We start from the raw sequence: 18,049 nt of genomic DNA on the forward strand, positions 1-18,049 counted from the left end.
ATCTCTTCATTTTTTAAGACAATGATATATCTTGTGCGTATAGATTTATGCAGACTTTTCCATATTATTATATGGCTTTAGCCATTTGTTCTGTTGTTTTCTTATACAACAGTTACAATCCAATTATCCAAAAGAAATTAGCAGCATATGAAAGCGAATTTGATTTTTTTGCATTACACAAAATAGTGTTTGTATGAAAAACTTAAAAATTATGATCTGGAATCTCCACTAAAAACTGATAGAAATTGTTCAATAGTTCACATTTGATAAACTAAAGTGTTTTTCAGGTAAAAGTATTTCTCTAATTTCTTCTGATGAGTACATTTAGTCAGTCATCAGTGCACTGCCCCCCCCCCCCCCCCCCGCAAATGACAATTGACCCAGATTAGTTACTCCAACAATGAATTTCTAAGCAATATTGGCTTCAGTCAAATTCTTAAAATAATAGTTAAGAGATTAGCAAATGTAGAATTATACTGACAAAGTGACTTGAGTACATTTAATATAAGCAAGATATGGCATGATGACAAATCAATTCACATGAGAGAAAGCAGTGGTAGCTCAGCTGGTACAGCATTGGACTTGTAGTCAAAGGTCACAGGTTCAATACCCACCCAGGCCAGCTTAGGTTGGCTGTCTTGGTGTGTGCATGGCACTTAGCTCCCATTCCTTGGCATGATACAGTGAATAAGGTGCTAATAGTAACTTACTATGCTTGAATAGTAACACACCACTGTCTTCTTAGGAGACACCTGGACATTTAATCCAGAACTTTTAGGGAGAAAGTTTCTGGAGGGAAATGAGAAGAGGTCATTAAAACCAGGTGACCACTGTATAAAGTTGACCACTGGGGAAGGTCTGATTGCTGTTGTAGAGTATCTGTCATAAAAATATTTCTTATTTTGTTTCATTCATATAATTATTCATCTTCACAAGGTTCTGATATGTTAGCTTATTTACACCATTGTGGAACAATCTGATATGTCAGTGCTTCTGGTCTGTTAATTTCATTGGATGAGGTGACAAGCCACCATATTCAATCGAAATCAAGTTGTTCAAATTTGAGTACTGTTTCTCCATGATTGAGAAAAAGGTGTACACAACTTGAATGGACTCAGAAATATGCAATTTTTCATTTACAGTTCGTGTTTGCACAAATACATCCTTTAACTCAAATGCACCTGTAATGGTTTACTTTTGGTATGTAGTAATTTCGATATTAAACTTACAAAGTATCCTTTTGATTTCAATTCCCTCCACCACTTTTGTTTGCCACTGTTATACATTACTGGTTGGTTGGCATTATGAACTAAGGGAAGAAACTCGTGAAACCAATATATGTCACTAGTGCAAATATCTGATCGATCTGCCATGGTGTCGATAGGTTAACATATCCAAACCTTGGCTTGCAAAGATAATAATTATTGTATAGATAAAACAACAGGTGATGATATCATCACACTGATATTGGCTGTTTCTTTTTAATATCTGCCTTCACAGGTGATGATACCATCACATTGATATCAGCTGTTTTTCTTTAATGTCTGCCCCGACTTGAACAATATCAATGCACATAAGGGGTGAAAAAGTTGCCTGACAGTGTCAAGAATTTGATCTTGGATTATCATGTAAAAGGGTTAATGGCTGTGGAGCTTCAAAATAATTCTTTTTCAAAACTATTAATGAAAGGCATTCATTCCATTTTCATTTATTTAATTCTGCATTTTTTGTATTTGCGGTTTCTGTTTTCTTCAAAATGCATAATTTCATTTATGTTCATTCTTCTTTCCATTTGCATTCATTCTTAATTCTACTCATTTTCATTGTGCAGTTTGCTTGCAGTCCCAGAGCATAATCAACAGTTACATTGCTCATCTCTATCAAGCTTTCAGTAGTCTCCAGTAGCCATTGTAAACATTAATTATCATGCAGAAAACAAATTTGGACTGAAGTCATCATGACAATGAAATGTTGGCTCATTTTCAACAAAATTACATTTTTTACAATATTGTTTACCTGTCTATCATAACATTCAATCATATAAAGTTTAAAATTGTAACTCTTAATCATATAAAATTTAAAATTGTAACTCTTAATCATGTAAAATTTAAAATTGTAACTCTTAATCATGTAAAATTTAAAATTGTAACTCTTAATCATGTAAAATTTAAAATTGTAATTCTTAATCATATAAAATTTAAAATTGTAATTCTTAATCATATAAAGTTTAAAACTGTAACTCTTAATCACATAAAATTTAAAATTGTAACTCTTAAAATTGTAATTCTAAATCATATAAAGTTTAAAATTGTAACTCTTAATCATATAAAATTTAAAATTGTAACTCTTAAAATTGTAATTCTAAATCATATAAAGTTTAAAATTGTAACTCTTAATTATATAAAATTTAAAATTTAACTCTTAATCATGTAAAATTTAAAATTGCAACTTGTAATGTACTGACATACAGTTGACCAACCATTAAAACAATCAACCAACCTTCCTACCGACTTACCTACCTAATTACCTACTGTGAAAGGACATATAGCATATAAAACATTCTTCGCATGTGCTATATGTCCCCAGGAATACTGCTGTTTTTGTATTATTTGTCTAAAATGAACGTTCAAAAAATATCTGTAAGAAGCTACTGTCATTGTCCGCCACTAGAAGCCAGATTTTACTGGCTGAAAGTCTGAGGCCCTGAGTAACCTTGGAGTGACAGTCAGTAATACAAGCTATTTTATGCATCAGTAATTACCTTGATTAGCCACTACAGCTAAGGCTCACATGAAAAGGGATTGCTCTAAAGCCATTTTAATGTGCAATACAGAGTCAACCTGTTGAGGGTAACCTACACAATATGCAATGTATAGTCATTAAAATGGAAAGTTTACTATTGAATAAATATATTACTAATTCCAACCCTACTGGTGAGAAACAACCTTTTGAATATGCTGGGATGTATGTATAACATGGATGAAACTATGTGGTTGTAATGGTGTACTAGTAATATTGATTTATCTAATTATCAAGTTTCAATATTGGAATATAAAAAGCACAAAATAAATGAACTTTAAACATAAAATTTCAACTATGTTATTGAAGCATGAAACTTAGGTCTCAGACACCTCTTTTGCAATAATAGTGTAGAACTTTTAAAGATGCATCCAATAATAAATTTAACCTTAGCCTGTAAAATATGAAATGTAGGCCACAGTGACCTTTTTTGTGTTCAAGTGGATACTGTGTGTGTTTTTGATTTTTAATGTAGCTTTAACAAACTGAGTCATATCACTAAGATGTCAGCAGTGTGGCAGTTTATAGTGATGTCTAGCCCTGGGGCATCATGCCGTAGACATGTGGCATCATGTCTCACCTAGTTACATTAGACACACACTGGGCCAACCGGTCCTTACACCAACCTCTTAATGCTAAGCACCAGGTGAGGCAGCACCTAGGATCATTTTTATAAGTGTTTGGTATGACTCTGCCAGAATTCAAACCCACAACCTCCCACAACTGAGGCAGACATTCTAACCACTTAGGCCACTGGAGTGGTCTGGTTTGGATACTGAGAGATGTTTACAATCATGAAGTTCAGAGATTCAAGCATAAACAGTAAAAACACAAAATTTTTAATGAAAGTAAGTGAAGCAATATATGCTGGAGCACAAAGATTAGGGTGTAATCTCCTTCATCAGACTTCATGATTCTAGATATAACATTATTATACAGTTTTCAAAATACCCATGTGGTCATGAGCTAAATACAAAATCTAACATTAGCCATAAAATTTGATATGCTGGTCATCATGACTTGTGCTGGAAGGTCTGGTACTAAGAGAGGTGCATCCAATCATCTAGTTTGATGATTCTGGCATTAACAAAGCTTGACATTGAACCAAAAGTCATGGAAGCATGAAACATGGGTCACAGGACCCATTTTTATAATGAGGGTGTAGTACTCATCAAAATGCAATACCTCAACAAGATTGGCGATTTTAGGAACTACAAGACATATACAGAATACCAAAAACCTATTTGGTAATGAGCCAGACAAAAGAATGTAACCTACAGAAGGCCAGTTAAATGTTAAATGTAGGTCACTGTGACCCTCTTTTCTTATAAGAGTGTGATAATAACAGAGCTGCATATAATCATCTAATTTCCTTGCATGAACAGAACTTTGAGAAACAAACTTAAAACAAACTTTACCCAAAGTCAGTAAGGAGTGATATATGGGCTAGAATGTTTTGGCAGTCAGGTGGATTCTTTATATTATTGACTGGCATAACTTTAGATGACAGCACCTAAGCCTATAAATGTGAAATGTAGGTCACCATGAACTTCTGTTGTAAGAGTGTGGTACTTAATAAAGACAATTATGATCAGAATGTATCAATTGTAAAAAAGCAATAATGATTTTAAGTATGATAGTATTTATAGAGTGTACAAAAGAAAACCTAAGCTAAATGAAAAAACTTAACTAAGAATGTACAACTAATGTATATGGATGTACAAAGTCTGCCCCTTCAGCTTCTTCCTCTGGAAATAGGTGCTATTAAACCCACTCCAAACTGTTGCTTATGAACAAGGCAAAAAGAAAGACTGACATTCGTTGACACTGCACAGATGGACATGTAAATGCTTTTATCTGCAGGCACCAGCAGTACAACAGTGCTGCTTGATCTCTATAAAGGAAAACTAAAAATAATTTTAATAAAAACTTTATTTGTCAAAAATATCACAAATATTAATTAAGATACAACATTCTGAATTCATACATGCAACAGCCTAATGGTGCTGAAAATACATTTTTGTCCAAACAAAGAAGCCACTGAATTGAAATGGACTACATTAATTATAATGACATTAGATCTAAAATTACATTAATTCAAAAATTAACTCTTCCAATTCCCATGCAAACTGAAATTACAGCTTTTAATTATTTATGGACTGATTCAAGACCGTATTAACTGTAGACACTGATTTGTTTGCTGATACAAAGGACCTACATGTTAATTTGTATGGTCTGGTCCTGTATTCATCATATTTGGTTTAATACAAACTTAAGATATACACAGCTTGAAACCCCAAAATCAGGCATAATGCAATGCCAAAACAGTTCAGTAACTCAGCTGGTAGAGTATTAGATATATTCTCAAAGTGTCATGAGTTCAATACCTACCCAGGCCTGCCCAGGTCAGCTGCCTTTGTGTGTCTTTGGGCAGTTCCCATTTCATCTGCATGATGCAGCAAATAATCTACTAAAAGTGAGTTAAAACCAACAAAAAAAGATCAGAAAATTAATTCACCCATTACAGTAATAAAGAAAATAAATGCAGTATTATTTCTTAATTGATGAATCATCAGAACAGAGATAATCATACCAACTTTTTTGCACAGCATTTCCTGGAAAACTTATGTTTTTTTGAAAAATTGTATCACCTTTTAGAGATATACAGATAAAAATTCAAATAATTTGGATGGAAGAAAGATGATGTTATTGGAACTTGAATTTATTCACATTATGTATTACAAACTATCAAGGTGTCTAAGCATTTAAGTAACAGATGTTTTCTTTGTCTCACAAGCTTAAAACAACAGGTGTCATTGCATAACAGTTCACACACTGCCTAGGACAAGACTTGTAAGATGGCACATTGGAATTTTGAATACAGCAATTGGCTGACAGCTGGTGATTGATGTGTGGATATGGGGGATTCATCAATTATGTTTTTGCTGTGCATACAATGTGCAGTTATTTAGCCTTGGCAATGGTTTCAGGGGACCATCCTTGCATGTCAAAGTGGAATTTCAAATTAACAATAATGTACTATCTTGCTACTTCTGACTTTAACACTGTTGCAACATACAAAATTCAACATAAGGTGTCATCAAATAGGGACGAAATGTTTCATTTTCTATCTTAGGAAGAAAAACCTATTGTACTGTTTCATTTTCACAAAATTATAGTGTAATATCCATGGACAAGATATAACTGCCATACTGAAATATGCATGCAGATCTAGGTTTATGCAGTTTGCTGGGACTAATAAGAAGAACAAATAACACAAACCTTGATTTGCCAGCGGAGTCTGTGTGGTTTACAGTTGCCCTCAGCTTGTAAAAGAAACTTTATGGTAATAAGCTTACACTTCAATGTACTGTACAAGCAAAATTCCTCTGCTTTTTGTACATTTGACAGAAGAAAATAATATAACAATTACACATATACTATAAAATAATACAAAAAGTGTTTTGCAGTCATCGTTTCCTCCGATGTGTCCTAATGAAAACATGGACTTCCAGAAATCACATGCCAATGTATGCTGTAATCACTTTACCCAAGGACTAACAAAATTTAGCAGCCTTATATCAAGCTCTACCTGTTAATAGCCAATATTGTGCTGACATGCTATTAAACCCTAATACAGAGATACAGTGTACCCATCTACCTGCCTGAAACTGATCAAATGGATATTTTGTCCTCTCAGACATAAAAATATAAACATAATTTGTAATTTGTAACTTTAGTAAGAGAACAAAGGATCGAGCCAGCTATTCAGTATATATGAATGTGTTCTAATCTGTGCCATATTCCATCTTTCAATGAGGAATGAACTCTGACCTCCTATCCCAACATAACTGTCCAAACATTTAACACAAGGTGGAAAAAGTCACAGGAAACTTAATGCTATAAACCACTGTACATTTAATGAGGGGTGGGGGTGTGCAATTTTCTTTAGCACGTAGATATATTATTTTCTTGTATCATTTTTTTTTCTTCCAATAATATAATGAACATACTATCGTGTTATTTTGCTATATATCTAAGCAAGATTTCTTCCAGCTATTGACAGAGGGAATTTGTCGAAAAATAGTGTCAGGCCCCTGCCCCAGTATATTAATCTGTTGGTCCCTAATATCATTGTAGTATAGCATGGTACGTTCTGCAGTATGTCTATAAAATACCTTGGTATACCATAGTACAAAATATTTTGGGGTACCCAGCTCTAGTTTCATTGTTGTCTGCAGTTTGACTTGACTTATAAGTGAGTATATACAGTATGTTTATAGTTGACACTGGCAGTATTCCAAATAATTTGTGCACACAGGTTGTGATACATGTACGTTCTTATTACATTTACAACAAACTTGTACTTGCACCTGTAAATCACAAAATGTAAAATTTATCCTGAACAGTGCATGCATCTCTTGTGAAGAAACACACACATAGTGAATAAATATGATTACACTATCACAGGCATTATCATGATACAATGTATTTCAGTTTCAGTTCACAATATATTTTGGTCTCAGTTCACAATGTATTTTGGTCTCAGTTCACAATGTATTTTGGTCTCAGTCCTCTTTAGAGCAATGAGAAATGATGTTTCAACTGTTTTAGAAGTTCCTTTGAGTCCACATGATTGGGGAATGCATCCACTGCCCTCTTGGCTGCGTTATAGCTGCTCTGCAAGTCTCCCAACTGAAAAAAATGTATGTTGAATTACACAATTGAATTTAAACTGCAAAGACCCAGATCGGCTGGTTTATTATATGTCTTTGTGTTTAAATTGAATGTAGCTTTAACAGTTTTATTAATATTGCTACAATGTCTGCAGTGTGGCAGTTTATAATGACGTCTAGCACTGGGGCATCATGCCGCAGACATGTGGCATCATGTCCCACCCTGAGACATCATCCCAATACCAGGCTGACCAGTACTAAGTTCCTAACACTAACCTTAATGCTGAGTGCCAAGTAAGGCTGCTCGTAGGTAGTACCAATTATATAAGTCTTTGGTATGACTCAGCTGGGGTTCAAACTGCATCAGAGGCAGATGCACTACCCACTTAGGCCACTAATGCATTATGTGATTACATAACTGTTTTCTGATTGCAGCTGGATCCAAGTTGTACACTAGTATATAAGTACTAGATTTCAATATGCACATTAAGGACACTAACATCCTTTTCTACCGCAAGGTGACCGCAGATTATATGTAGTACAACAAACGCAACTGCACTAAGGCACAGCCTCTCCTTGAGGCACTAAAAACAATTAGAACACCTAGATAAGACCCCAAAAACTAGAATATATAAGGTGGTCTAAAAAGCCCAAGATTATCAGGCCTAGCTGCACAAGGCTGCAAAGTCTATCAAGATAGGAAAACTTACTATAACCCCAAAAATTAATATCTACAAGGTGGTCAAAACCCAAAGGACCATCAGGCCCAGCTGCACAATGCAGCAACCAAATACCTAGTGAAACTAGTTAGGACCCTAAGCTTAAGAATATATGAGGTGGTCCAAACCCCAAGGACCATCAGGTACAGCTGCACAAAGCGGCACACCATTAAGCCTAGGAAATTTTAAATAACCATACACAAAATGGTGAACCCAAACCAAGACCCATCTCACCAAAATCAGACTCAATAGATAAAGTTTAAATAACCCTATAGACTATCACTAAGCGGCCACTGGTGCGGTACTATCTTAAAAAAAAAACAATGCCACAGAATATATCTCCAAAACTCCGTCAAGATGACAATTCATTAACCTTTTGGCATTGGAGTCAAAAAATTTATACCCTGGATAAACCAAGGTGTCTTCCTAGTGAGCAAGCTCCTCCCTGACCGAACCTTCCTCCTCATCACCGCCGGACATTAAATTAATAAACATGCATAGCACATATTAAATACATGAATGGAGAGGCACTTTTTCCTCTCTTCATGAACAATTAATTAACCTTCCACATGGGAATAAAAACCTAGGTGTCCTGATGTGACATCATAGTGGCGACCATTCGTTGACACCTAGCGCAGCTAATGCAGACTGAATTGCTACCTTTAACTCGAGCGTGTGCTGGGTCTATCCCCACTTGAGTATAGCCTTACATTCAGGTTGCTAGGGTCTATGAAGCCAGTCTTATTGACCCAAGACATGACGGCTCAAATAAATAGTGCCTTTTATGCACAGTAATGCCTGGGGGATGAGGCTCTAATTCCTTCCCCCGGGATCAATTAAATAGTCTGCTTATGGACATTAACCAGACGTATATGCCTGTATGGGCGTAAACATCTATAATTTAAATGATGATGATATGCACATTATTTTTGGTTAAAGTCAGGAGTTTAAATTTTCTTCACTTTGGATATAACGAACAGAGCACTCCCTCATTGTAACACCCTTCATGAAGTGGCTACAGGACACATGGTACTAATGGTACGGAAAAATGGGAACCAGCCTGGAAATGGGTGAACCGTAAATAGGGCATATATGGGTTTGGCTGACCAGGATTTGTTAATAATGTAAGTTACGTTGTAGGAAAAAGAACCTTTTGAGAGCTTATCCTAGTTGTAAGTGGAAAAAAAAATAAAGGCATTGTTTTATTGATGGAATTTCAGTCCTTTAACAGTCTTGAGTTTGGAACACTCATTACTAAAATTAGCACCTGACTCTTTGGTGCAGAATTGAAAGCACATGTTTCAAACATATGCAGGTCCAGAAAATGCCACGGCTCATATCCTTTCCTCTACACAGAAGCTGACATCCAGGTTTCATCTATACTGATAAATATAGGTTTGATTATGAGCACTCAAAAATTTTAAGTTATTGACTCTTTAATATCATGGGGTTTGCATAGGTCTACTATGGGAACTGAAGTAGTACCATGAGTCCTACAGTCCCTCATTATAGCACACATCATAAAGTGTTAGTCCCTCATTATAGCACATTTAATAAAGTGGGCACCTTCTCTCATTATAGCATTCTTCATAAAGTTTTATGGTCCCTCATTGGAGCACCTTCATAGCATGTTAAATTCCCTCATTATAGCACCATTCATAAAGTGTGTACAGTCCTGCATTGTAGCACCCATTCATAAAATGGATATGGTCCTTCAATGTAACACCCTTCATAAAGTGGGTACAGTCCCTCATCATAACACAATTCATAAAGTATATACAATCCCTCATTATAGTTTCCTTCATAAAATAGGTACAGTCCCTCATTATTATACCCTTTATAAAGTGGGTACAGTCCCTCACCATAACACAATTCATAAAGTGGGTACAGTCCCTCATTATACTTTCCTTCAAATAGTGGGTATAGTACCTCATTATAGGAACCTTCATAAAGTGGGTATGGGTAATGGGTCCCATTTTAGCATGTATAAATGTATGTATAGGGTACTCCATTATAAGATTGTCTCACTATCAGTTGGTATACTCCATGGCTCTTAGGGACTGTACCTTAACAAGTGAGTACATGTACCTATTTATTTTCATCCTTTGCCTGGACATGGGTAGACTGCTCACTTTTCTGCAAGTGTAATATGTTTTAAATTGGGTTTCTTTTCCTTCGTTTTAAATGCCTCAATAAATTCGAAAACAGAATTGCTCAGCATCTATTTAAATATCATTTATTAAGTTCATTAAGATTTCTCTGCCTTTTTATACTGAAACAAAATGGAAAAAAGAGCACATACTTGGTATGCAATTAAAACTACCATATGTACTTGCCTATAGGACGAATCCAACTGCAAACTGCACATACCTAGATCTACCATCGCATAATGCACCAGTAGAGCTGGGTCTGTGCAGTTTGTTAAGAGTAATCAGAAGAACAAACAACATATACCTTGATTTGCAGGTGCATTATGATACAGCAGATCAGGATCTTTGTTATTTGTAGTTGGACCTGACTTATAAGTAAGTATATACAGTACAGTATGTCATATGTACAAATAATACATTTAGGGTCTATTCTAGAAATGAAAATTAAGCAGAGAAATTCCAACCTCTATTTGAAGAAAAGGGGGGAAATTTTGTAAATATATTGGTGATTTAAAAGAGAAATTATGGTAGGGCTTTAAAAAAATGTGATAATCAAATTTCAGTGCAATTTTTGAGAAATGAGCCTGAATCCTGTGATCACACAGTCTATAATAGACATGTAATATTTGTCTAAAATATTAGTTTAAATTTTTGATTTATAATGTATTAGTATTGAACTACAATGGGAAATGATTGACTCTCAGCACAAAATAACTTCACAGACTTTAATGTGTGATATCCAAAAAATAAAATGATGAAGGGCAGTCATTAAATTTGAATTTTATATATCTGATGATGATATGATGCTTCTTGTCAACACAGATTACTTTCAAGCCTCAAGCTTCTTGTCAACAATGATTGCTTTCAAGCCTCATTTTAAGAATAAATAGGCTCTGTACCTGGTAATAACTAGTAATAAATGGATAACCTAAATTAATTAGCTTTATTTTGTTTTTCTCATGAAATAATATGCAATACTTAAAAAGAATTTTGTTTACTTACGCTACTACAGTGATCATGTCAAGCAATCACATGCTGTTTTTAAATAACAAAAAAGACAAAATGTAAACAATGTTGTTTCATGATATGATCTGTAAGGTGCATACTGACCTCTGACTTCTTGACCTCCATATTATTAGCAATATTTTAATATTCCATGGTAAACTTTAGTTTTTACTATATCTGATGACAATTCATCCATGATACTAATTGCAGAATATATTGCCTAGCCTAAAACTTTAACCAATGACCACCCATCTAAAATTTAAATAATTGGCCAATGTGATCTTGACCATTATACCTCACTGACCTTCAACTTTTTTTGGTATCCCCCACCCCCAGTCATCTGATGCATTTACAGTATAGGCAAAATCTGATGGTGATCCACCACTGAATAAAGGGTTTGTTGACAATTCAATTAACTTTTTAAAAAAAGTTGATGCTGTACAGTGACAGACAGACAGACAGATGGATAGACCATGTGACTGCTTTAACTTTTCAGGTGATATAAAATTCTGGAAGATGCATCTGATTCATTCATACTTTCAAAATTGTTAGGTTTTGGTAAATGAGTACATTTTCTCAGAAAATTTGCTGAAATTTCTTTTGACTTCACCAACACAATTTTTAAAATCTGCATGCTCTAACTGAACCCAGACCTAAAATGTTCAACTTAGAAAGCATAGGTACCTCAAAGCCTTTGATAAATGAAATTTAACACTTATGAAAAAAACATATTTGGCTAATTCTAAAACTGGGTTATTCTACTTATATTCATATTAAATATATTTATTATAACATTCAAAAACAACCTTAGTTCAATTTTTAGTACTCCAGCAGATTTTGTGGATGGGCAGGCCTCTCCCTTAAGATGGGGAATAAGATTCAGGTTTCCTCTGAAGAACCTGAAGGAGCATGTATGAATCTGACTCTAATGATGTGCACTAATTAGGGGCTGATTCATGTGCTGATAAACAAAATAATTACTGGGCAGAATTATAGCTTCTTTCCAAAGAGGAGAAACTGAAATCTGGACAGATGTAAGCCCACATACTTTAGCTGTCTGTAGATTTAATGTGTTAATATGGATGTCATTCCTGTGAGATTTTATATTTTATATAACTATTTATATTTTATATAACAACTGCTATTTTATATACCTATTTATATTTTATATACCGATGTATATTTTATATACCAATTTATTTGTTATATACTAATTTATATTTTAAAAAACCTATTTATATTTTATATATAACAATTTATATTTTATATACCAATTTATATTTTATATAGCAATCTATATTTCATATACATATATATAAAACCTTCTATTTTCAAAACACCAAGTCCTGTATTCCAAAAGGTTTTTCAGTGCAAAATTTAAAGTCAAATTCAAAAGCACAAATAATTATACAGTGTACGCCATTTGCAGTACAGCATTGCCTTACTATAAGTACCTTCATTACAACAAAGTTCCTGTTATAAAGCAGACATGGTCATGGATCTCACTCGATTAAGTGGAAGTAAAATTACATGTATAATGTACTTCATTATAAGGGGGTCTCACTACAAGGCAGTATATTCTATGACTCCCATGGACAGGATAATAATGAGGGAGAACTATATATGTGTCATTAAAATTAAGAATGTAAAAAGAAGGATCAAAGATATGAAAATCACGAAAGTTCCAATGTTAGTATTATTTTCAATCCTTATTGTGTGATTTGCATTTGCCTGAGTTCAAGTTTTGTCCATGAAAAGTTTAAAAAATAAAGGGCCACAACTTATCAAGAAGTTTACCATATATACTCACATATAAGCCAAACAATTTAGGAAAAAATAAAGGCATGGGAAAAGGGGGGGTCAGCTTATCAGCGGGCCAATGTCTAAACTTGACAGTTTTTAGGTCTTTTTGTTGACTACTGTAAAGTCTGCAAATCTTGGGACACAAAAAATATATTTTTTTTTTTTCTGTGTCATAAGACATAGGTGTTTAGAAGAAAAAAAACTTTTGGTAATCCAACAATTATTAAACTGTTATAATGTACTATGATTGATTTTGTTAATATTTTGCATGTGCATATTTTCTGATTTCTCCAACACAAAATTAAATAAAGGTAAATATAGACTTCATAATTCGCAGGCTGGTTGAGTTTACCTGGGAGACCAGGCTGAACTATAATGTACAGTACTTACACAGAGCAAAGCATCCAAAGAGTCACTTAAATCCTTATTTATTCCCAAACTTATCAGATGCAGATTTTGCTTTATTCATTGTTTCGACCAAATTGCATTCTTCCAGATAACATTTCAGCTAGTCCATAATAGCTGTTTCATTTATATTGAATCAAATGTTCATGAGTTATTCATTTTCATTGATATAAGCAATCCTACAAATTGAAGTAACATTTTTAAAAAGGTACACGCGTTTAATTGTACAAGGCACATAACCAGCATAATTTACATGTTCACAAAGGGTGGTAATAATAAAGGCTAAAATTCTCATATACATCAACTAACATCAACATCAATTAATTTTAGTTTTGTGTTTTGGCTGAACAAACATCATAACTTTACACACAATGGAAAGCTTGATGTTTCAGCATCTCCTATGTTGATAGTCGGAAAATTTGTCTTTCGTTTTGCGACAGCAGTAAAGGCCAGTTAATCATTAAAACCCTGAAACTGACTTGTGTTAAGAGGGAATTTTGACTGGCAACTATACCAGTACAATGATGTGTAATTGCCTTTTATTCCATAATATTAGCACGATTACCGTAGTTTTGCAAAAACAGAGTGTAAGGCATGCTTATGAACTTTTAAAAAGCCTAGTAGGGAGACTGAATAAAAAAGATAGAGATTGGGACCTAAAATTGGGAGGTTTTTCGTGGCATTTTTAAAGCCTTGTTTTCACTAAATATTGATTGATCTTCCTGGTCAAATATAATTAAAATTCGCAAAAAGACTAGCCATTTCTCCCTGTGACGCACCCTATTTTCTCCCTGGATAGCCCTTATTTCATATTCTGGTCAGCTGTGGTCAAACTGCACAATAGCTAAAGATTAGTCTTAAATAAACAAGCAAGAAAGCCAGCACGACTAATTAAAAGTTATTCCTTATTGATGCAACTATTTTGTGAAAATGACTGGCCCTCTGTCATAATTCAAAGAAACCACGTTCTACACTATTGTGTGTTATGCAAGCACCAGCAATTGATTGGCAAATAAAGGATTTCCAGTTTTATTTAACTAAAGGTACCTAAATAGGTACTGTACACATGGCAACTATTTTCCCCTCATTGTATATCTGACCTTATTCCCTTATTATCAACTCATAAAGCATTTAGTATTCTTTATGTAAAACATGTATTCAGAATTAGTTTTTTGAGGACACATTTGCTGATTGGTGTGTATTTTCATTCCTTCTTTTCATTTAACGATGCTAAGTAACATTGGTATATACTGTATAAAAATGCCAGGTGTTCACTCATGTAAGTTTCTTTCATGGGAATGGCACTATAACATATGGAGTTATAGCATTCGTAGTAATCATTCTTGGGATTGTAATCAATTGTGGATGATTTTATTGTTGTGGTTTAGTTTTTGGTTCTGGTTTATTATTTTTTGTATTGTGGTAGAGGTACAAAAAAATCATTAATTTACATGAATAATGATTACACTTAACATTCTATTTAGTGAAGAAGCAAATTCTTTCTAGTAAAGTAATTATTTCGTCGCAACAATAATTCACAGGTGATAAACAGAACATGTAAGACTTCTCTAGTTTAGAAGAAATGAAAATCAAACACATAATGCAATAATCGGGAGTTCTCTCCAAAAATCGGAGTATATTATGAAATCAGGAGGTTGGCGTGGAGTTTTTTTTTCCCTCTCGGCCTGAAAGTTGACAGCTTTGGTGTAAGGTCTCTTACATCCAAAGAAACTACAACTACGCTATTAACATAATTTTGAAGCATTATTTCTGAAACTTCATTATTGTATTTTGGAGATATCATTAAAGTTTAGTGCAATGGTGCCCTTGATTCGACTACAAGGGATGTACTTAATTTAGCACATAATCAAACCTACAATGTACATGCAGTGACACCATTATGTGAATACGTTCAGTAGCCTAATTGCGAGCATTGATTCAAACCAAATTGTTGTTCATTGTGTTGTCATACTGGGATTACATTTTAATGAGTTAGGTATTTACAATTTCAAAGCAAAGTAAAAACGTAATTACCTGTGCACTGATATAAAAAATGTCCAATGCAATAATGCATAAACAAACAATAGTTGAGTCAAAAGGGAGAGGCAGAGTTACAGCGCTCACGATTGCTAAATTCTTGTCATCGTTCGATCAAATTATAGACAAATCTAAATTAGGCAGAAACAACAAGAAAACAGAAAATGAAGTAAATTATTTTTCAAACAAGTTTATACCATTTCTTTGCAATACTCATGCATGCCAACCTTAAGATAAGTATACATGTAATTTTTTTAAATATTAGTTTTCCTAAATAAATGCATTTAGAACTTACCTCATGCATCTTGAGATGTCTCAGAGCTGTGGGTTGGCTTATATGCGGGTCATGCACTTTTTAGTGTTTATAACTGTTCAGTTTGGGGGTTGGCTTATATGCGAAAGGGCTTATATGCGAGTATACACGGTACTCATTGTTTAATGTTGAACACATATACACTGTAAGTAGCATTATTGTTATTTACACGAGTCAAGGTGTGAATTACTGTTACTTACATGAATCAAGGTGGGGATAATTTTTATTTAGATCAATCAAGGTGTAGATTATTGTTATGTGAATGAAGGTATGGAATATTATTTACATAAATCAAGGTGTCAATTGTTGTTATTTATATGCATCAAGGTGTGAATTGTTGTTATTTACATGAATCAATGTGTGGATTATTGTTATTTACATGAATCAAGGTGTGGATTATTGTTATTTATGTGAATCAAGGTGCTGATTATTGTTATTTACCTGAATCAAGGTGTGGATTATTATTATTTACATGAATCAAGGTGTGGATTATTATTATTTACATGAATCAAGATTGAATTCTTCTTATTTACACGAATCAAGGTGTGGATTGTTATGTGAATCAAGGTGTGGATTATTGTTATTTATGTGAATCAAGGTGTGGATTATTGTTATTTATGTGAATCAAGGTGTGGCTTATTATTATTTACATGAATCAAGGTGTGGATTATTGTTATTTCTGTGAATCAAGGTGCTGATTATTGTTATTTACCTGAATCAAGGTGTGGATTATTGTTATTTACATGAATCAAGGTGTGAATTGTTGTTATTTACATGAATCAAGGTGTGGATTATTGTTATTTACATGAATCAAGATGTGGATTATTGTTATTTATGTGAATCAAGGTGCTGATTATTGTTATTTACCTGAATCAAGGTGTGGATTATTATTATTTACATGAATCAAGATGTGGATTATTATTATTTACATGAATCAAGGTGTGAATTGTTGTTATTTACATGAATCAAGGTGTGGATTATTGTTATTTACATGAATCAAGGTGTGGATTATTGTTATTTATGTGAATCAAGGTGCTGATTATTGTTATTTACCTGAATCAAGGTGTGGATTATTATTATTTACATGAATCAAGGTGTGGATTATTATTATTTACATGAATCAAGATTGAATTCTTCTTATTTACACGAATCAAGGCGTGGATTGTTATGTGAATTAAGGTGTGGATTATTGTTATTTATGTGAATCAAGGTGTGGATTATTGTTATTTATGTGAATCAAGGTGTGGCTTATTATTATTTACATGAATCAAGGTGTGGATTATTGTTATTTCTGTGAATCAAGGTGCTGATTGTTATCTACATGAATCAAGGTGTGAATTATTATTATTTACATGAATCAAGGCTGGATTGTTTTTTCTGCATGAATCAAGGTGTGGATTGTTGTTATTTAAGTGAATAAAGGTGTGGATTGTTTTTATTTGCGTGAATCAAGGTGTGGATTATTATTATTTACATGAATCGAGGTGTAGATTGTTGTTATTGACAAGAAACAAGGTGTGGATTGTTGTTATTTGTGTTAATCAAGGTGTGGATTATTATTTACAGTAATCAAAGTGTGAATTATTCTTATTTATGTGAATCAAGGTTGGGTTATTCTTATATACATGAATCAAGGTGTGAATTATTATCATTTACATGTATCAAGGTGTGGATTATTGTTATTTGTGTGAATCAAGGTGTGGATTATTGTTATTTACATCAATCAAGGTGTTGATTATTGTTATTTGTATGAATTAAGGTGTGGATTATCGTTATTTACATGAATCAAGGTGTGGATTATTGTTATTTACATTAATCAAGGTGTTGATTATTGTTATTTGTATGAATTAAGGTGTGGATTATCGTTATTTACATTAATCAAGGTGTTGATTGTTGTTATTTGTATGAATTAAGGTGTGGATTATCGTTATTTACATGAATCAAGGTGTGGATTATTATTTACATGAATCTAAGTGTGGACTGTTCTTATTTATGTGAATCAAGGTATGGATTTTTATTATATACATGAATCAAAGCATGGATTATTGTTATTTTTTGTGAATCATGGTGTGAATTGTTGTTATTTGTGTGAATCAAGGTGTGGATCATTGTTATTTGTGTGAATCAAGGTGTGGATCATTG

At 33.4% G+C, this 18,049-nt stretch overlaps 1 protein-coding gene across 1 annotated transcript in view; it reads right to left on the reverse strand.

The window, feature by feature from the left end:
* Nucleotides 1-4,713: 4,713 nt before the first annotated feature.
* The window catches only part of LOC149805414 (tetratricopeptide repeat protein 8-like), a 145,293-nt gene continuing 131,957 nt past the window's right edge, over nt 4,714-18,049 (reverse strand). The window contains exon 11 of the mRNA XM_089949974.1: nt 4,714-7,494. Within this exon, the coding sequence (XP_089806100.1) occupies nt 7,378-7,494 (117 nt within the window). The 3' untranslated portion in view covers nt 4,714-7,377. The remainder of the gene's footprint in view (nt 7,495-18,049) is intronic.

Source organism: Sinohyriopsis cumingii, chromosome 2 (assembly GCF_028554795.1).
Source record: "Sinohyriopsis cumingii isolate HCF-2022 chromosome 2, ASM2855479v2, whole genome shotgun sequence".
Classification (NCBI taxonomy): Eukaryota; Metazoa; Mollusca; class Bivalvia; order Unionida; family Unionidae; genus Sinohyriopsis; species Sinohyriopsis cumingii.